The 18523-nt window shown below is 35.5% G+C and overlaps 2 protein-coding genes across 3 annotated transcripts; one reads left to right on the top strand and one right to left on the bottom strand.

The window, feature by feature from the left end:
* The first annotated feature begins 1485 nt into the window (after nucleotides 1-1485).
* spc25 (SPC25 component of NDC80 kinetochore complex) lies at nucleotides 1486-4549 on the top strand. The gene is made up of 7 exons (XM_007230401.4): nucleotides 1486-1599; nucleotides 1882-2044; nucleotides 2958-3023; nucleotides 3118-3264; nucleotides 3402-3506; nucleotides 3639-3737; nucleotides 4212-4549. Exons 2-7 carry the CDS (start codon nucleotides 1888-1890, stop codon nucleotides 4346-4348), a joined length of 711 nt encoding a protein of 236 aa, XP_007230463.1. The 5' UTR covers nucleotides 1486-1599; nucleotides 1882-1887; the 3' UTR covers nucleotides 4349-4549.
* An 815-nt stretch (nucleotides 4550-5364) lies between these two features.
* nostrin (nitric oxide synthase trafficking) lies at nucleotides 5365-17892 on the bottom strand. 2 transcript variants are annotated; one of them, XM_022680019.2, is made up of 16 exons: nucleotides 17838-17892; nucleotides 17583-17668; nucleotides 16924-17007; nucleotides 16701-16763; nucleotides 16534-16615; nucleotides 15789-15851; nucleotides 14237-14335; nucleotides 13503-13628; nucleotides 12407-12505; nucleotides 12129-12254; nucleotides 11678-11786; nucleotides 10916-11001; nucleotides 10700-10825; nucleotides 9330-9573; nucleotides 5888-5971; nucleotides 5365-5802 (listed from the first exon to the last, which is right to left on the bottom strand). In XM_022680019.2, exons 1-16 carry the CDS (start codon nucleotides 17862-17864, stop codon nucleotides 5666-5668), a joined length of 1641 nt encoding a protein of 546 aa, XP_022535740.2. In that variant the 5' UTR covers nucleotides 17865-17892; the 3' UTR covers nucleotides 5365-5665. The 2 variants fall into 2 exon arrangements, with proteins under 2 accessions (XP_022535740.2, XP_022535741.2); XM_022680020.2 differs by having other exon boundaries at nucleotides 17583-17663; nucleotides 17838-17846.
* Between the last annotated feature and the right edge of the window lie 631 nt (nucleotides 17893-18523).

The following is an 18523-nucleotide window of genomic DNA, read 5'->3' as shown; positions in this document are numbered from 1 at the left end:
CTTCTTTGTGGAATGATAAAAGCAACTGTGTTTTCTGCCCCACCATAACCCCACTTTAAGATTTAGAACTGGCCAAATTTGTAATGATGAATAGACATGACTGAAAATTATATGTAGAAGCTCACTTAGCACAACATCCCTCTAACTGCACATCATCAAAAAATGCAATCTTCTAAAAACTAATTAATAATAATAACAGAAAAAATCATTAATTGCCTTAAATATGTTTCTAGCATGCTTAGTGGATAAATTAACACAGTAAAAACATCACAGATATCAGGCTTTCCATTATTTATAGTAAGTAAAGCAGTGATGCTGATGACCACAAGATGGCGAAATTGTGTAGGAGCTCAAGGAGGAGCAACAAATACTCAACTAATGACATTTAGGACCGTGAGATTTTTTTGTTTGTTTGTTCATATTTTAGGTCATTTTAAGGAACTTCCTGTGATAAATTTGTGCTCATATGTATTATAGGAATTTAAGGACTGAGTATACACAGTGTTTTATATGCATGATTTGTATTAAACTTACATCCATTACATTAAATATATGTATTTATAGTTTTTATTCTATTATAATAGCCTGTACTATGAACTTGTAGTGCAGAAAGGAACATTTAACTAATAATTATTAAGAATAATTATTATTAATAATATTATTATTTGAGGGAAGCACTTTTCTACTAAAAGAAGTAATGTGAGTGTAGAAGAGTTCAGCCCAACCATTTAAAACCTTTAAATCAAAATGTATTCAATTCAATAGCTGATTCAATGCCAGCTATTTATAGATAATAATTTTATTTTTATTTTTATTATTACAGAATAGCCAGCAAAATTAAAAATCGAATCCAGTCATTCATTTAAAAATATATTATATTGTATATTTAGATATAATATTAATAGATAATATTATTAACAGTTTTTTTTACGAAAACTATTTGACTCTCTATGGGAAACAAGGCCTGTTTTAAGGCCTGTTTCCTTTTTTCGTTTTGTTTTAATATAACAGGGACCCCGAAACTCCTAAAAGTGGGATGATTTGTATCCTCAACAAATAAAAACATCATGCTATAGAGAGTCAAATAACAGGATTTAATATAAGTATATGTTTAGTGTAATAAGTAGCGGTGGCTAACCCAGGTCTGGAAAGTAAAAATCCATCCCAAGGTTTTGTACCAACCGCTAGATTTCAAGGCACAGCTGCAGCAGACACCTTTGTAGCGGTTGGTACAAAACCCTGGGACGAATTTTAACTTTCCGGACCTGGGTTACCCACCGCTAGTGATAAATATACTGTGAGAAAATGTATGAACAAATAAATATTGTGTTTTTAACACTATATACACACTTAACAGTTTAAAAGCACTACACACTGGCTACGTAAATTTCGCAAAATTTATTTCGGGAAGAATAATAAATAATATGTATTGGATATTAATTCTACATATAAAACATATAAAATAATAAAGATAATGTGTGTGACGCAAGCTAAAACGACGTCATTTCCGGATGTTAGCTAGTCTGACCGGAGGGCGTCAGATCGGGCGCCGCTTTTTGAAACCAAAACATCAGCTGAGTTCATTTCTACAGTGAACAGGTCCGTGTGTTTAATTACACTATATTTATCGATATTTATGTGATATTATAGCGTGTTTTCTGTCAAACCTTAACCTGTGTTCTGTGTCTACAGTCTGCAGTACAGCAGTATAGTTAGCCAGCTTAGTTAGCTAGCTGTCCCGGCTAATGTTATTGCTAATATAACTATAGGTAAGCTAAGCTAGGTTAGCTAATAGATAGCGCTGATTGTGTGAAATAAAGAGTACTGAGTAACTGAAGGGAAACTGATAGTAAGTTAACGAGTGTTCTGCTTTGTCTGAAGGTCAGTATGGCTTCTATAAAGGACCCAGACGTGGGGGAGCAGTTCAGCAGTAAGCTGGAGGAGATCAGGACGAAGCTGTTGAAGCAGGCGATGGGAGAAGCGATGAACGAGGCGACAGCGCAGTTCTGTCAGGGACACAAACAGTACATGAAGTCTGTGCTCGGTGAGCAGTATGGATATGATTTATCTGTTTATATCATCAGTACTGAAAGCATGATTACAACCAGTTGTAAAATTAAACAAATTATTTCCCTTAAGATTTCCCTTAACAATCCCTTAAAGATTATTGTGTTGCAGAAAAATGCCTTAAATGTTATAAGGGCTTTCTTCAGGGAAAAATCTCCCTGCACGAAGAGAACTGTGCTTTCTGAATAATGGAGCTCCATCCAGTACTTTTCGGATGAGGAGTGGTGGTGGTCATCCAACATCCTGACCTCACTATTAATGTTATTGCTGAGTACAACTCTTTATATCTTTACGGCAACGTATTATTATATAATACTAATTGGTACTTTTGGCAGTATAGGCAGTGTGCCAAGTCCTGCTGGAAAATGAAATCCACAACCCCGTAAAAGTTGTCAGCAGAGGGAAGCACAAAGTGCTGTAAGATTTTCAGAGAAAACACTGGATTGACTTTGGAATTGATAGAACACATTGGACCAACACCAGCAGATGACATGTCTCTCCAAACCATCACTGACCATCAGTAAATTTTACATTTCATTTGTAAATCAAGGGAGCAGAGTCTGGAGGAGGAGTGGAGAGATGCACAGTCCAAGCTGCTTGAGGTCTAGTGTGAAGTGTTCACAATCAGTGATGGTTTGAAGAGACATGTCATCTGCTGAAAAAAAAAAAAAATTCTCCTTTGTTCACTGGGTATAATGGTTTATATTGGTTTATAATAACAGTTGATGTAGACTTATGAAACTTTTTCAAATGTAATATTATATTTTATATTTTTTTAAACATATTATCCACACACACTTAACATGACTGACAGAACAGCCAATAAACTTGGCTAAATAGTATGTTTATTATCATCCTGAGTACTGACAACTACATTGTTCATTCTGTAGAAACATGCGCAAAGAAATGCAAGGAAGATGAAACGATGTTTGCAACTATACAAGCATACACAGAAGGTGAGTGTCAGCATGGAGTTGAAATTGTTGGAAACTGTTGACTGAATAAAATGTTGACTGAGGATGTTTTTCTTTATTTGTTATTTATTCAAAGATTTGAAAGCCAAGCGTTCTGTGATGAAAGAAAAGAATACAGAATGCCCTGAAATTTTGGAAGAGATTGAGGATAAAGAAAGACATAAAGAACTCTTAATTCAGAAGTTGGAGAAGCTCAAGCAGGAACAAGCTAAAAACAGAGAACGTAAGTAAGCTCGAGTACTACCCAAGCAAACCTGACATTTATACCATTATATTTAATTATGTTTCAATGCACATAATAGTTCTGTTTGAATATTTATTTCTTTTATGTGTAATGTGTGACTTTTTTTTTATTCAAAGTGCTTCACTCACAAAACAAAGCTAACAAGGACAGACTAAAAAACCTGAATAAGATGAAAGATATCTTTCAGGAACGACTAAGTCTTGAGATCAGAAAAATCCAAGGTAAATTCATCAGTTACTTTGTTTTCTTGTACATTTTGTTATCTTGATACTTGTTTAAAATACATAAGTAATACCAATGATAATCTCTTTCCGGTCTTTAATCAGTTATTGTTAATTTATGTTTATGTGAAGGTGAGAAGCTCCAGTTCATCTTCAGAAACATCAGCCATGAGAAACCAGAAAGTGCTTTCACGTTCCTTTTAAGGATAAATGAGGATGGTGTGTACCAAAGTAAGTCAGAACTGTTTTTAATAGCATCCAAGTAAATAAATGACAAGGAAGCTTTTAATATGCATGATGCATAACTTTACATAAAATTGTTTTTAATGAAAGTCGATACTCGCCGTTCAGTCCTCTGGGTGTTTCATAACTGTGTGAATAAAATTAATAACTGCTTATATGATGAATGAAGCTATAATGTGCAAGATAAAGTTTTCTCTCCTTTGCTGTGCATTTATAATAGATCTGAGTACCTAATAATAATAATACAGAAATCTTTGAATTTTGGAGAAAGAAAACATGGCGAATTGTGATTTTCTGGTAAAGAAATGATACTTCATTACACACAAAGTGCTTGTCTGATCCTGAAGTGGTCATTAGAACACCTTTAGCTCATGACTAATACAAAATAAAGTAATAAACATGTTTGTATAAAGAACAAGAAGTAGTAGCATTGTGTGATTAGTATGTCATTTGCTTTTGCAGTTGTTTCCTGTGATCCTCCGCTGGCGCAGATGGATTATCTGGAGCGTAGACTGCAGGAGACCAACAACTTCTCAGCCTTCCTCGCCAATGTCAGAAAAGAGTTTGTGGCACTACACAATGCTACAAAGACCACCTAATCTGATTGGTAGACAGGATCCAGTGCATTTAAATTCTTTTCATAGTCTCATACAAACTAAACTTAAACTTAATCTGGTTTTGTTTGAATCAGCTTATTAGTAGTCCACATAAGTGATGTTTATTTTATTAACATTTCATTGTACATGTTACATGTCATTTGTTTGTGCTTTTGTATATAATAAAATGCAAATATCTTGTTACACGTTTTATCCAAAGCTGTTTTTATTATGTAGACTGGGTAAAGTGATTAAAAAGCAACTAGAATGAATTACACAGACAAAAAAAAGAGTGGAGCTGTAAATGGTTCTTTGTGCAATTGCATTGGGAAAAAAACACTAGAACTTAAGAAAGCCATTTATGTAACAGAGAGGAGGTGTAAATATAAATGACATTTTTTGATGACATGTTTGAGTAAATTTTTTATTCTACTATATAACTATTTATATAACTACGGACAACATTTCTCCAAAATTCAAAATTAAAATAGTCATTTAGAGCATTTATTTGTAGAAAATGAGAAATGGCTGATATAACATTCATAAAGTTTTAATAGTTCAGAAATCAATATTTGGTGGAATAACCCTGTTTTTAAAATCAGGTTTCATGCATCTTGGCATGTTCTCCTCCACCAGTCTTACATACTACTTTTGGATAATTTTATGCCACTCCTGGTGCAAAAAATGAAAGCAGTTCAGCTTGGTTTGATGGCTTGTGATTGATCATCCATCTTCCTCTTGATTATTTTTAAGTGGTCTCTTATTTTCCAGAGCTATATACTATGATCTTAATACAAAGAGCATCAAAACAATGAGAAAACACCGTGTTATCATTTAATTAAGGGTGCTTTCACGCCTGCATTTTCTTATCCAGTTAAATTGGATTGTGTCTCATTTTCACCCTTGGTGTGATTTGTTTGGGTGGGTGTGAATTCAGAAATTGCACTCAGGTAGTGAAAACAACTTTAACATTTACAAACATAATAGATTCAGACCAGAGAAAAACAATTTGACAGAGCTTCAGCTACAACAACAGTTTATGCATTTAAATTTCATCAACAAATTCCACAGATAAATGAAAGCAGATAAAAGTTGGTTGCAAGTGAACAGTTTTAACCAAATGTTTTTTATAGCGCATCTAGTTTCTCAGGTACTACAGGTTTAGCGGGCAAAATAGAGTGGGGTGCATCACTGCTTTATTTAACGCTTAAAAAAATAAAATCAAGGTCCCTAAACAAAGTGTACGCTTTGATATGGTCACATATACAAAGTGCTTCAGCGTGACAATATAATAATACAAAAATCAATCTTTTCCATGAGTTAAGCATCAGAAGACTTTGGTACGTTTAAGATGGGCAGCTCCTCAATATATGTGGAAGGAAAGTGCCCTCTCTCCCCATTCAGTTCTCCAAACCACCACCCACTATCATCCTTCTGAAGGATGTTAAGAAGATCTCCTTTAAGAAAAAAGATAGACATTTGGTTTAGTACAGTAAATATCGCTCAAAAAGGCTTACATATTTTAAGAAGTTGTAAACTTACCTTCCTTAATGTTTAACTCGTCAGTTCTCTCAGATGAATAGTCATATAAAGCCTTGCATTTACCGATACTGCAAAACTCAGCACCTTTGTAAAATCAATCGACATGACAATATTTAATTGATAATAAAATGTTTATGTATCATCAGATATTAAGGAAACATGTTGAGTTAACGCACTGGCAGCTCTTGTCAGCACGGCTTCAGCAGTACGTTCCTATTTTAAGTGCTTACTCCGTCCCGGAGTTCTGTGTTTGTTTTGTCCTCTGACTCTGCCTGCTGCTCCTTCCCCAACACTTTTACCCCACCCCCGAAGTTTCCAGCACACACACTACACTACAGCGATCGGTGCTGCAGCAAAGGAGCTAGCTAGCAGAGCTGGTTCAGTTAAACCTCAGCTGCTACACAGCTTACAAAGCCTCAGCAAGTCTCAAAAAAGCTCAGTGACCAAAGAAGTAATATAACAAGAGTGAATATTGGCAGTGAGTTGAAAGTTGGAGACTTAGAGCTCAAAAAGACTACAAGACTACAAGTTGCTAGTTTTCTCCTGAACAGGTAAGCTAACTGGCTAGCTAATTCAGTCAGGTTATTTATCACCACCACTAGGTTAGCTTACTAGGGGCTGGTGTTTAAAATAATAAAAAATTGAGAGTTGCGATAAAAAGACAGAGGGTAACAGGGTAACAGTTACCTGAGTGAGCTAAATAGCTTAGCAAGGTTAGCGCAGAGCTGTCTCTCAGGTGGTGCACAGAGGCCGCCGCGGCGCTCTCTGGCACGGTGCGAAGCCCAGCTGATAGCTCCCTCGTGTAACATACAGTCAATATAATGCTAGATAGGGGTGATAGAATAGTTTAGAATTGCTGTATTTCTCCTCTCCCCTCTTGCTCTACCCGAGTAAGCTTCGCATTTGGGGAGGGGTGGGCGGGACAGACTAGTCTCTGTGGTGTTTTGAAATTGGACTGCTGTAGCTATTTCACACACAGTCGCTCTCTTTTCCTACAGAATGTACATTTAACCACTATTCTATTGTACACCTTTAATACTACATGCAGCAAAATCTACCAAAAGAATATTAGTGGACAAATAATGGTGAGCCTGATTTACCAATACTTTATTAAGACTGTTCTTACATTTGTTCTTGAGAAACAGTATTTATTAAGTTTTAATAAACTGCAGAATTATATACAGCTTTAATTTTATACTGATGGTTTGAACAAATCTCAATACATTGGTAAATGTCAGAATCTTAGTGAAAGCTGCGGAAGTGTTTTTTTTTTTTTAGAAGAATGGTTGGCTTAATAGGCCCAGTTTTCTCATAGTTGCAGCATTATAGAAAGAGGAGATAATGAGTCTGACTTTAATGTCTTTAGTGACTTTAGGACAAAATACATGAACACAAAACTCAGTATATGTGTTTTGGATACTACTGTGCTGAAATCCTAAAACCAAAACACTCTGACTATCACACTGACCTATTAAACATTTATTCAACACTACACCAAAAGTGCCATGAGGATTAAAAATCCACTGTTTGTGAACCAAACCGTGCTCTGTATTGTGTGATTTGTCTTATTTTCTGTTTTGCAATATTCTAAAGCAAGAGGCCACTTGTTACCATGGTTTCCCACGAGGAAAAGCGAGTAAGCGAGGAAAATCACTGGCATGCCTACTGTTCTTTAAAATGGCAAAATCGTGGCATGTTGATACACAAGAGAGTAAACGAGTGTAAAAACAGCGTCAGCAGCTATTCAGTGAGACCCTAGAACAGATCTGTTTAAAAGAAATGACTGGTCTGTTTAGATGTTTTGTCTGAACCTAATGCCTCCATATTTTCAGGTGAAGTTTATCAGTATAGCCTTATCTTGGACTACACAAGATTTGGATGGAGATTTAACATTTAAAAATATATATATATTCTATGACTTGATGTCATCCATGTCTGGAAAACTGACCCTCAATGTATAACTGAGTAAGATTCTCTGTACTGTTTACAAGTAGCCAGAAATGAAAATATTGAACAAAACCAAACAATATGAAATGTTTAGCATGTTTTCATTAATAAATTTCACAAATAAATGAAATAACACAAATGTACATTTGCCTTACTTTACAGCATTTACAAAACCTATTTATTAAAAAATATATATTAAAACACTTTACCCTGGAGTGTGGGGTTTCTGCTGCTATTTAAATCCAACCAAACGTGACTTTACAACCTAAACATGTTATTCCACATTACATTTACGGTTGTCAGAAAAAACTGCTTGCTATGTCTGAATTATATACACACATGGCAAAAACTGTTTAGTTATCAACTAATATGTATATATTATAATAATATTGTAATATTTATCAATTATTATTATTATTATTATTATTATTATTATTATTATTATTATTATTATTATTATGTATTGACTTGTCAATTCTGTTGTATACTTACATTTTCTCTACTCTTTAAAAAAAAAAGTAGCGTTGGGTCCTGTCTTTTTATTTTGTCTACTGAAGGCACTTCTTATGGTGATGTCTTTTTATGAAAAAGAATTTAACTTTGTGTTTCATAGACATTTTTGGCAGCATATAAATGTTAATATAAATGTTAAGATAACCCAAGCCCTCCTAGTCTGTTAGCCAAAAGCCGTTTTTCACATGAAACGCGCTTTCAAAATAAAAGTTTTTTTAAAAACAATTTCTGCTTTTCTGCAGTATCATTTTTGGGGGGACCAATCCACCTATTTCTGATACGTTCCACCCATCCCCCCCGGTTCCTACACCAATGACCCTTTGAACTCTTAGTAAATTATTTTGCTATTATTACTAATGCAGGAACTGTTGTGAATGTAAGCTTACATACATGGTCTATCAAGTTACGCGGTAAACACAAACAAACCTGATGCTGTGAAAAAATCCTAACTTTCAATCATTAATCATTTTGTGCATGTATTAAATTTTTTAAAGTCACCACCCTGAAATGCCACTGGTCTAGATAATTACGCTTTTTCTAATATGCTTTTATAGCCATTTTCCACATAATATTTTTGTATCCCAAATATTTTAGGTTGCCAAATATTTAGTGCATTCCACCTCTGGCTGACATTCAGCGTAGATCAGGAATGGTAAAGACTGTGCTGTTTTCTTTGAGGGGCAACATCTCTGAAGAGGTTAACATTTTCCCTCTTCTAATAAAGCTGCCGTCAAAGTTTTCACAGTTATAGATAGTCCCCATTTTAGCAGGATGTTAACCTGAATTCTACTAATTAAGGCTTTGTTAATTAGCTGATGAGTTTAATCAAAGTGCTTAATGAGGCAGAGTACAAAATTCTGCAGAGCTTTGGCCTGAAAGGAAAGCGGTTCGACACCTCTGGGTTGTATCATTTTGAACTGAGTGCTACACCAAGATAAGTGAAAAATCATTGGAGTATGACTTAATTAAATCGGATCTTCACCTTTGCCAGCTTCATCTTCAGAGTGGGGCAGAGCTCCGTTAAGCTCAGCTCTCTGAGGCTCTGTGGGGCTGAGTTGTGCTGATGCAGTGCCAGCCCCTGTAGATGGAGCAGAGTCCTGGCGGGACGCTCCATTTTTAGCAGGGCCTTTATACATGATTGAAGTCCTCAAAGACTGCCGTGATCTGAGTGGTGTCTTTTTGATCTTAACTGGTCGTGACAGTTTGACTGTGCTGTGCTCACAGTCCTGAAATTAATAAAATATATATATATATATTTTATTTTTACAGTACTTTATTTCACAATACATTTTGCAGGCTTGTGTAGATTTTTTTCTATCCATTTCATATACAGCTCTGGAAAAAAATAAGAGACCACTTTTTCTGATTTTGCTATTTATTATAGGTACAAGTTTATTTATAGGTATAAGTTTGAGTAAAATGAACATGGTTGTTTTATACTATAAACTACAGACAACATTTCTCCCAAATTCCAAATAAAAATATTGTTATTTAGAGCATTTATTTGCAGAAAATGAGAAATGGCTGAAATAACAAAAATATGCAGAGCCTTTAGATCTCAAATAATGCAAAGAAAACAAGTTTATATTCATTCAGTTCAGTTTTCATGCATCTTGGCATGTTCACCTCCTCCACCAGTCTTACACACTGCTTTTGGATAACTTTATGCCACTCCTGGTGCAAAAATTCAAGCAGTTCAGCTTGGTTTGATGGCTTGTGGTCATCCATTTTCCTCTTGATTATATTCCAGAGGTTTTTTAATTGGTAAAATCAAAGAAACTCATAATTTTTAAATGGTGTCATATAGGGGTGGGCGATATGGCCCTAAAATAATATCACGATATTTCATGGTATTATCGCGATAACGATACTCTTGGCGATATGACAAAAAAAAAAGCCACTACTGCAACAAAACAAAACTTTTTATTATTTTATATGATATATTGCACACCTTTAACTAAGATATTAAAAAAAAAACAATAATTTTAGCAGATTTGTAACAGAAGTCAATGATTCAGAATGTCATGATACTAATAATAATAATGCACTCCAAATATCTCCATATATCCAGGAATAAAGTAAAATAAATGATACTGGACAGATATAATCTGTCTCTAGTAGATATTTTTAGTAGGAAATAAAAAACGTGTGAGTTTTTCTTTTGCTTAAGACAGCAAAAAATAGTACCCTGATGTGATAATTAGGGGTGGGTGATGTGGCACGATATTTTAGGGTATAATATCATTCACGATATTCAAAAATGTTGGCGATATTATCGCGTACAATATGATATGGCACACCCCTAATCTCATATTTTTTTCCAGAGCTGTATTTGTGTTTGATGAAACGTACCTTATCTTTGAATTTCTTGATGCTGTTACTAAACCGATGTAAAGGCCTTGGTTTTCCCTCTAAATCCATCAAAGCTTGGTTCAGTTTGCAGTGTGTGGCCTCCAAAAGATCCAGTTTTAAAGTGTTCTACAAACCATCACAAAGAACACAATTAATGACTGCCATAAAAAGTATTCAACTGAATTTTAAAATTTTAAGTTATAATTGATTCAGTACCGCATCAAGTATCTGCTCAGTTTCCTCTGTGTTTCTTTGACCGAGGTCTGATGTGCTTTCAGAGGACATCGCTGTTCTCTCCAGTCCTGAGATTTGATGAAATGGACTCATTTTACAGATTGCAAAGAGTTGGAAGCTCATTAAAGAAATTGTGAGAAAGAGATGAAATGTTGTCATGATGGAAACCAATCAAGCTAAAGCCTTGTCCACATGTATCTAAAAACTTATGAAAGTCTCTTTGGCTATGTTCAGACTGCCAGTACAAATATGAATTTTGCATTGGCATATATAGATTGTATTTATATAAGTTTTTAAAAACCTGGAAAGCAAATCAATTCTACAAATTTGATTTAAACCACCATAGGTGAAACGCAAATAGATTTGTGAAGTTAGCACACAAAAAACGCCCACCTTAGTTAATTTCTATGGTCTGGATCAGTTGATGAGATCATTTACTTGGAGCGTTTTCTCCCCAGTAAACCTCCCTAGCAAGTTGTCTCCTCTGACATGTCAGAGCTGTGTGGCGCGGGAGCAAGAAAATAAATATAGCGAGAAGATTCTGTGTTCCAGCACGTATATCTGTGCATTTTGAAGCTGCTTTATCTTTAACACAGATAAATAAGTTATAAATAAGTTTTTTACTACTTGAACAGAAGAGAACACTTTATCAACCAAAGGTTCCAACCTAGTTGCTGAGGAAAAACTCATTCACACAAGTAAGCCTGAAAGAGAAGAGACTTAAAAAAAAAAAAAAAAAAATACCATCTTTATCCTCCTTAGTTCTTGTGATCCATTCCTCCAGTCGCTGAAGTTTAATCTTTAACGCGTCTCGTCTTCTTTCTCTCCCCATTATTGTCCTCCCATCCTCCTCCTGTCAGGAACACACACACACACAGATACACAACACAGAAAACAGGCTATAAAACATTATTATTAGGATTGTACACAAATGAGCGTTAAATTGAATGTAATTGCCTTATTAAAGAGAACATTTTCCTCTGATTTTTAAATAAATATATACAAATAAATATAAATTAGTATGAGCTCTACTTGTGAGCTGGTGGCCCAAAAAATATAGAATTTCCGTAATAACAGTCACATTAACATAATATCAAATAATAATTGTAATACCGTTTTATTCTCATGATTTCTATAAGATGAATTGCTTTTCTACCCCAAAAATGAACACAAAGCAAGTCAAATAAATTCTCACAAAGTAATCAGCCATCAGAAATTCAGCCTCTGTATCTTCTGCAGTAACACAGGTGTCTTCCACCAGAGTCTGGAGGTCTTTCTCCACATCCACTCTACCAATGGCCTCCTCGATCTGTTTCTCACTCTGTGAGGAAACATCACACAGTTAAAATGCACATCTAAACTGCGAGATGCTAACATGCACTGAGACAGTTCTGCAAATATTTAGATATGAAACGTGTGTGGTTAATAATGTTAATGGTGTGGTTTTGGTAAGGATTGATTCCAACTACTTACTTGAAGAAGAGTTTGGCTATAGCTGGACATGTGGAGACTATATTTATTTAGTGTGCTGCACAGAGTCTCTATCCTTTGCTTCTCCAGCTCTTGAATGATCTGAAATAAAGTACTTCAATTTGTTTAATTTTCCCAAACTCAGCACAACAAAATTCCCAGTCAGGTTGTAGGAGCAGTAAAGCCACTCTGCTGAAGTGAAGTGATATACAGGAGTTTCAGTTTACTTCTCCAGCACTTGAGCTGGAGCAGTATTAGCATTACCTACTATCCGTGCTAAGCGCTCGCTCTTTTGGCGTTCAGAGGTGAGTTTTATCGGCCTGTAGCCTGCTGCTAACCTCAGCTAGCACTGCTGGAGCAGCATTAGCATTTAAAGTGCGAAAAATACAGAATTAGGAAATCAAAGCACAACCATATATCTTATCTGATTCATTTTATTCTTCAGTTTCTTCTTATTGTATCTTGATCCAGATACATAACTGCAGATTATTCCATTTGTATGCTTCTGTGTAGCAGCAAAAAAGAACGGGGTGCAAAAGTTTTGGTACCCTTCAAATGTAACAAATACACTTGTAAACATCCAACTATAACACCAATCACTAAGCAACACCTGAGCAACCACCTGAGACAATATTGCAACCACTAAGCAACATCAAGGAAACTGCCTGAATAATAGCAGTTAATAGCATTTCACCTTACCATACCATGCCAGTGGTTGCTAGCGTTCATTTAACAAAACCATAGCAACCACTTAAAAACACCACAGCAACCAACTTGGACACCAGAGCAAACACCTAGCAACCACTTTTTAACTTCACCACTTAGCAACATAGCAAACATCTGGAAATACCATAGCAATCACCTCACGTTATTGCAACCACTTGGCCACTTGGGGACACCATAGGAACCACCTGGTATGTTATCGCAACTCCCTAGTAACCCCATAGAAATCACCTTCTGAAATATCATTACAACCACATAGAGACAGCCTAGCAACTGCATGGAAGTGAAATCCACTTTTGATGATGTAGGTAACTATTACTTTGGACAGCTTGTAAGTTACACATTGAATCTGAATGCTGAAAGTACGAACAGATACCTGATAGCAGGATTTCAGTGTGTACTCCCACTTCAGTCTCATCTTATGGCCGTCCATGTTCATATTGAAGTACTCCTCATCAACCTTGACCTGAAGCTCTGCTGACTTAGTCAGTCTGTTAAACATCTGAATAAAGGAAAATTTGTACATAATGATAGAATTAGAAACATGAGTTTTAGTATTTCAACATTAATGATTTTGAAATAACTCAGCAAAACAGTGATGGATGGTAAACTGTTCTTTGCGCCAGTAGATAATACGCACATGAAATTTACCCTGATGGTAAGAGTGGTGTAAGAAATTTATCACACACATTGGAGGAAAAAAAAGAAATATATTTTCTGCAGTGTAAGGCGCACTTAAAATCCTTTAATTTTCCCAAAATTTGTCAGTGTGGCTTATAATCCGGTGCATCTTATACATGTATTTTAACAGTCAGGTTGTAAGGAGCAGTAAAGCTACAAGCTACGTGGGACGAACCACTAGCTAATATCACCTGGCTTATCGGAACACTGAGGGTTGCTCAGTATAGCACTCTTGGATGGCATTAGTGAAAATCTGGTAATCTAAGCTTACTCTAAATAAACTGAAAGATTTACCCAAATAAACAGTTTTCAGGAGAGAAATCTGTGTAGATTAACATCTAGTGCTCAATTGACTTTAAAAGAAAATGTTTTTTTAAGATTTACAGTTTTGTTTACTTAGCTTAGCTTCACTTAACTTGGTTAACACACCTTTTGCTTCTCTTTCTCTGTGCATATCTGTTTGTTCTTTTCCACAAAACTGAACAGTGCCTCATGTTCTCTGGTTAAAGCACTCAGCTTTTTCTTTACCTGTGTAAAAAGAAGAGCATGATTAGCAATGTAGCAAGTATAGCAACAAATCCTATAGCAATCATATTATTTGTAATATTATTTTTAATGTGTTTGCTTGTAAAAGCACATGCTATTAGATTATGTAAACCAGATACATACATAGTTTTTAATTTATTTTGTTGTAATAACAAAATTTGGCTCTATATTTCTATTAGATGCTTTTAGCAATTGCATTGACTTATTAAATTCCATCAACAGCACATTCATTTAACAAAATGAAGCATTGCATACCTGAAGTCCATGTTGGATAATAACTACAAATAAAATTGGCGTGGGCATGAATGACAAGGAGAAAACACAGTGGTGTGCATTCAATTACTATTTATTGTTGTGATAACTAAGCTTCAACCACCCTGATGTGTCCAGACATATTTAATCTACTGTCAACAACATTAAATATATGCATTTGTTTTCTGGACATTATAGTTGTGGTTATATACAGGGGTAGTCCTCGTGGACATGAATGCCATGACTCAGATACAAATCACAAAGTTTATTACTAAAGGGACTATGCTTAAGAGTAGTGGGAGACTGTCAGGGCCAGTAACAAAATAGCAGCAAGTATAAACAACATACCAGAGAGAATAGTCAGGCAAAACAGGGTCATACACAATAAATTCAGCAATACAAGGGAAAAGGCAAAGGAGGAGTCCAAAATCCAAAAAGATCAGCAACAAGTAATCAAAAAATGGGCAGATGATAAACAGAGATACAAAAAAAGTTGGCAACAAAAAGGCAAATATAATGGATTGCAGAGTAGAAGAGCTAGGAAAACTAAATTCATTAGTCAGTATTGTGCAGGGCATACTGAGGGGTATATATATATACAAGGGAGAACAAGTGGAAACAATCAGTAGCTTTGACATGTTCAGTGGAGTGAGGGAAGTCCGGTGTGGGTGCATGCTGGGAAATGGAGTCTTTATGACAAGTTCAGGGTCCGGAGCAGGCAGGCTGACAGCTACTGGCTTAAAAAGAGGCTTAAGAGTTACAAAGGTTTGGATGGTTATCATGTCAGAAAGAGTTCAAATAAATGTACTGAATTCATGGAACATCTTTGACTTTTATGCACAGTCCATATATTTTTGATAGGGTTGAGGATAAAAATTTTGGGATAGTTGTTATAAAAATGTATTAGTGGGCTGTCTGTCAGAGGAGTCCAAATCAGGTCCAGAAGTACCAGGCATTTGGTCTGGGCAGAGCTAAACCTTTGGCACTTTGATTTGGTGGGGTTGTTCTGTTGGAGCATTCAATTGTGACCAGAAGATATTCTATATACTTGCAATGTAGCAAGTAGCAATGTACTGCTTCCACGGGCAACAAAACAGCCCCAGAGTGTAATGCTTCCACCACCATGCTTAACAGGTGGTATTATACATGTACACAGTATGATACAAAATTATTAGAATCTTACCTTCAGTTGTTCATTCCAGTTTGTAACGACAAGTTTTCCAGATTTTTCAATGGTGTTGTCCAGCTGTATAGACATAAAAATAATGCAATCATTTGCATATCTGCATTACATCTAAATAACATTTAGTATTTCTCTGTAGGGCTAATGCCAGGTTCATGTAGCCCAGTATATTAATAAACTGTTTTGTACCCGAACCTATATTAACAGATGTGTACGTAAAACGTAGTTGGACCATTTCACCGAATGGGTGCCATTTGCTTGTTGTAACTCTTCCAAATTAAACTTATTTTGTATCTAAAAACACATGTATTTAACTACTCAAAACATGTACTGGTAAATCTCAGACAGCTTTACTTATTTTTTTAAAAGGTTTCTAAGCCAAATATGGTTACAAAACTCATGTGATATTTAAAAAGCATGTTTAAAAGCAAGGCCACTTATTTCTTTTATTTTCTCTCAAGAAAGTCTTTATTAAAAAAAATAGCTGACTGCATGTTCAAATAATTGATATTAATGACAAACAAATCACTTCTGTTAATGTATTATTCCTTTTACTGGAACTCACTCCTGTTACTGGAACTCATCCCTGTTACTTTTTATGTTTTGAGTGACATTGATGCAACTGTCGGGTTTCATTGGCCCATATATTTGTAGGCACTTGTTTTAGGATATTATTCTTTTATATTTTTCCTGGAATACACCTGTAATGCATTTTAGTATTTTATGTTTGTGTGTATATACATACTGGCTTCTTCCTTTTGGTGTGTTCATCCAGGATCTGCCGGATCTCCAGAACGGTATCTTGTTGTAGAGCATGTCCCAGTATTCTGCCCACAAACAGTTTAAAATGAAATGCAAATATATAACCCTAACCCAAAACACTGCAAGGCATTCATCAGTGCTGTGTTTTACCTGTGAGCATCTGCTATGGAGAACATCTCATTTGACACCAGAGACCAGGCATTGTACGTTGAGCTTCAAAGAGAAGGAAATACTGAGGTTCAGAAATTTGCATTGTCAGTTGAATTTCAAAACAACCCAAAACAGTCTGACAGAAACTCTATTTTCTGTGCAATTCTATTTGAGGAAGAGCAGAAAGCGAGCAGCTGTTGGTGAACAGTAAGAGCTCACTCACTTGTTACTCATGGCTTTGGATACTTTGATGAGTTTCCCTGCCAGCTTCTGCAGGCCTTTGGCATAGTTGATCTCCAGCTCTGATCTGTATTTATAGAAACACACTTATCTGCTCAGGTTTAATGTGCACCATAAAGTAAATAGTTCAGATGACTGCAGAAGGTGGTTTATGACCTCTAAAAAAAGAGAGCAGACCACACAAAACACATCCACAGGCTCCTAGTGTCTTTTTTCTTAAATTACAGTAGTATAAAATGTTGATTTAAGGTGCAAGAGATTCAAGAGACAATGTTAACTAACTGATTTTGAGTTTTTAGGATATTCTTCTGAGCTTTAGACACATATTTTCACCAGTTAAACAGTTAAAGAGGATTTAAAGCGTATAAAAAAGCTCAGACTCTTCCAAGGACATTCCCTCAGACAGGCAATAGGTAAAAGAGTAACTGCAGCTGCAATTAAAATTCAATCCAGAAGCCTTCAGACTTTAAAGTGCAAGACTCTGTCTTTAGGGAGAGATATTTTCCACTTCTTCTCTTTTCACTTTCTACCTAAAAAACATTAAGAGTTTGGACTTTTATGAGTAATCGCCCAAGAAATCATCCTAGGAAACATTTAAAGCAAACACACTTGGATAATTTCAAGGCATAAAGGGGTAATTACCGTTGCTGGAAAACTGTTACAAGTTCTTTGCAAAAAGTCTCTCCATTTTTCGAGAATCTCTTGAGGTCCTCGTACAGCAGGCTGTACTGCAACACATTCAGCACACCATTAACCACAGCTGACAGCAAACCACACAGCACTTTACATACAGAAAATATACCCATACAAGATGCATGTCTGTGATTTCTTTAGCCGGTATGTTGTGTGTATAAATGTTGTGTGTGTGAAGGTAAGAATGTTAGCCAGCGTACTCACAGTGCAAGTTCCCAGTGGGTCCTTCATCTCCAGTCTGGCTGCTTGTTGACTTTGCACTTTTAAACTTTGACCATTCTCCTCCTTTAAGTCATGCATGCGGAAATCACCTGGGCAGGCCAAGCAAATATAAAACTACTGTGCCAATCTAACATTACCATACACACATACTGAAAGGGGAACGTCATCAACCTATATAATATATCTACAGCTCTGGGAAAAAACAAGAAACCACTAAAGTTTCTGAATCAGTTTCTCTGATTTTGATATTTATAGGTATATGTTTGGGTAAAATTAACTTTGTTGTTTGTCTATAAACTTTCTAAAAATTCCAAATAAAAATATTGTCATTTAGAGCATTTTTTTTGCAGAAAATGAGAAATTGCTGAAATAAAAAAGATGCAGTGCTCAAATAATGCAAAGAAAACAAGTTCATATTAATAAAGTTTTAAGAGTTCAGAAATTAATATTCGGTGGAATAATCCTGTTTTTTAATCACAGTTTTCATGCATCTTGGCATGTTCTCCTCCTCCTCCTGGTGCAAAAATTTAAGCAGTTCAGCTTGATTTAATGGCTAGTGATCATCCATCTCCCTCTTGATTTATATTCCAGAGGTTTTCAGTTTGGTCAAATCAAAGAATCTCTTCATTTTTCCCCCATATCTTTATATTATAATTCCATATTATTCA

Source organism: Astyanax mexicanus, chromosome 11 (genome assembly GCF_023375975.1).
Source record: "Astyanax mexicanus isolate ESR-SI-001 chromosome 11, AstMex3_surface, whole genome shotgun sequence".
NCBI classification, from domain to species: domain Eukaryota; kingdom Metazoa; phylum Chordata; class Actinopteri; order Characiformes; family Acestrorhamphidae; genus Astyanax; species Astyanax mexicanus.
This window is presented reverse-complemented; position numbering and strand designations above follow the sequence as displayed.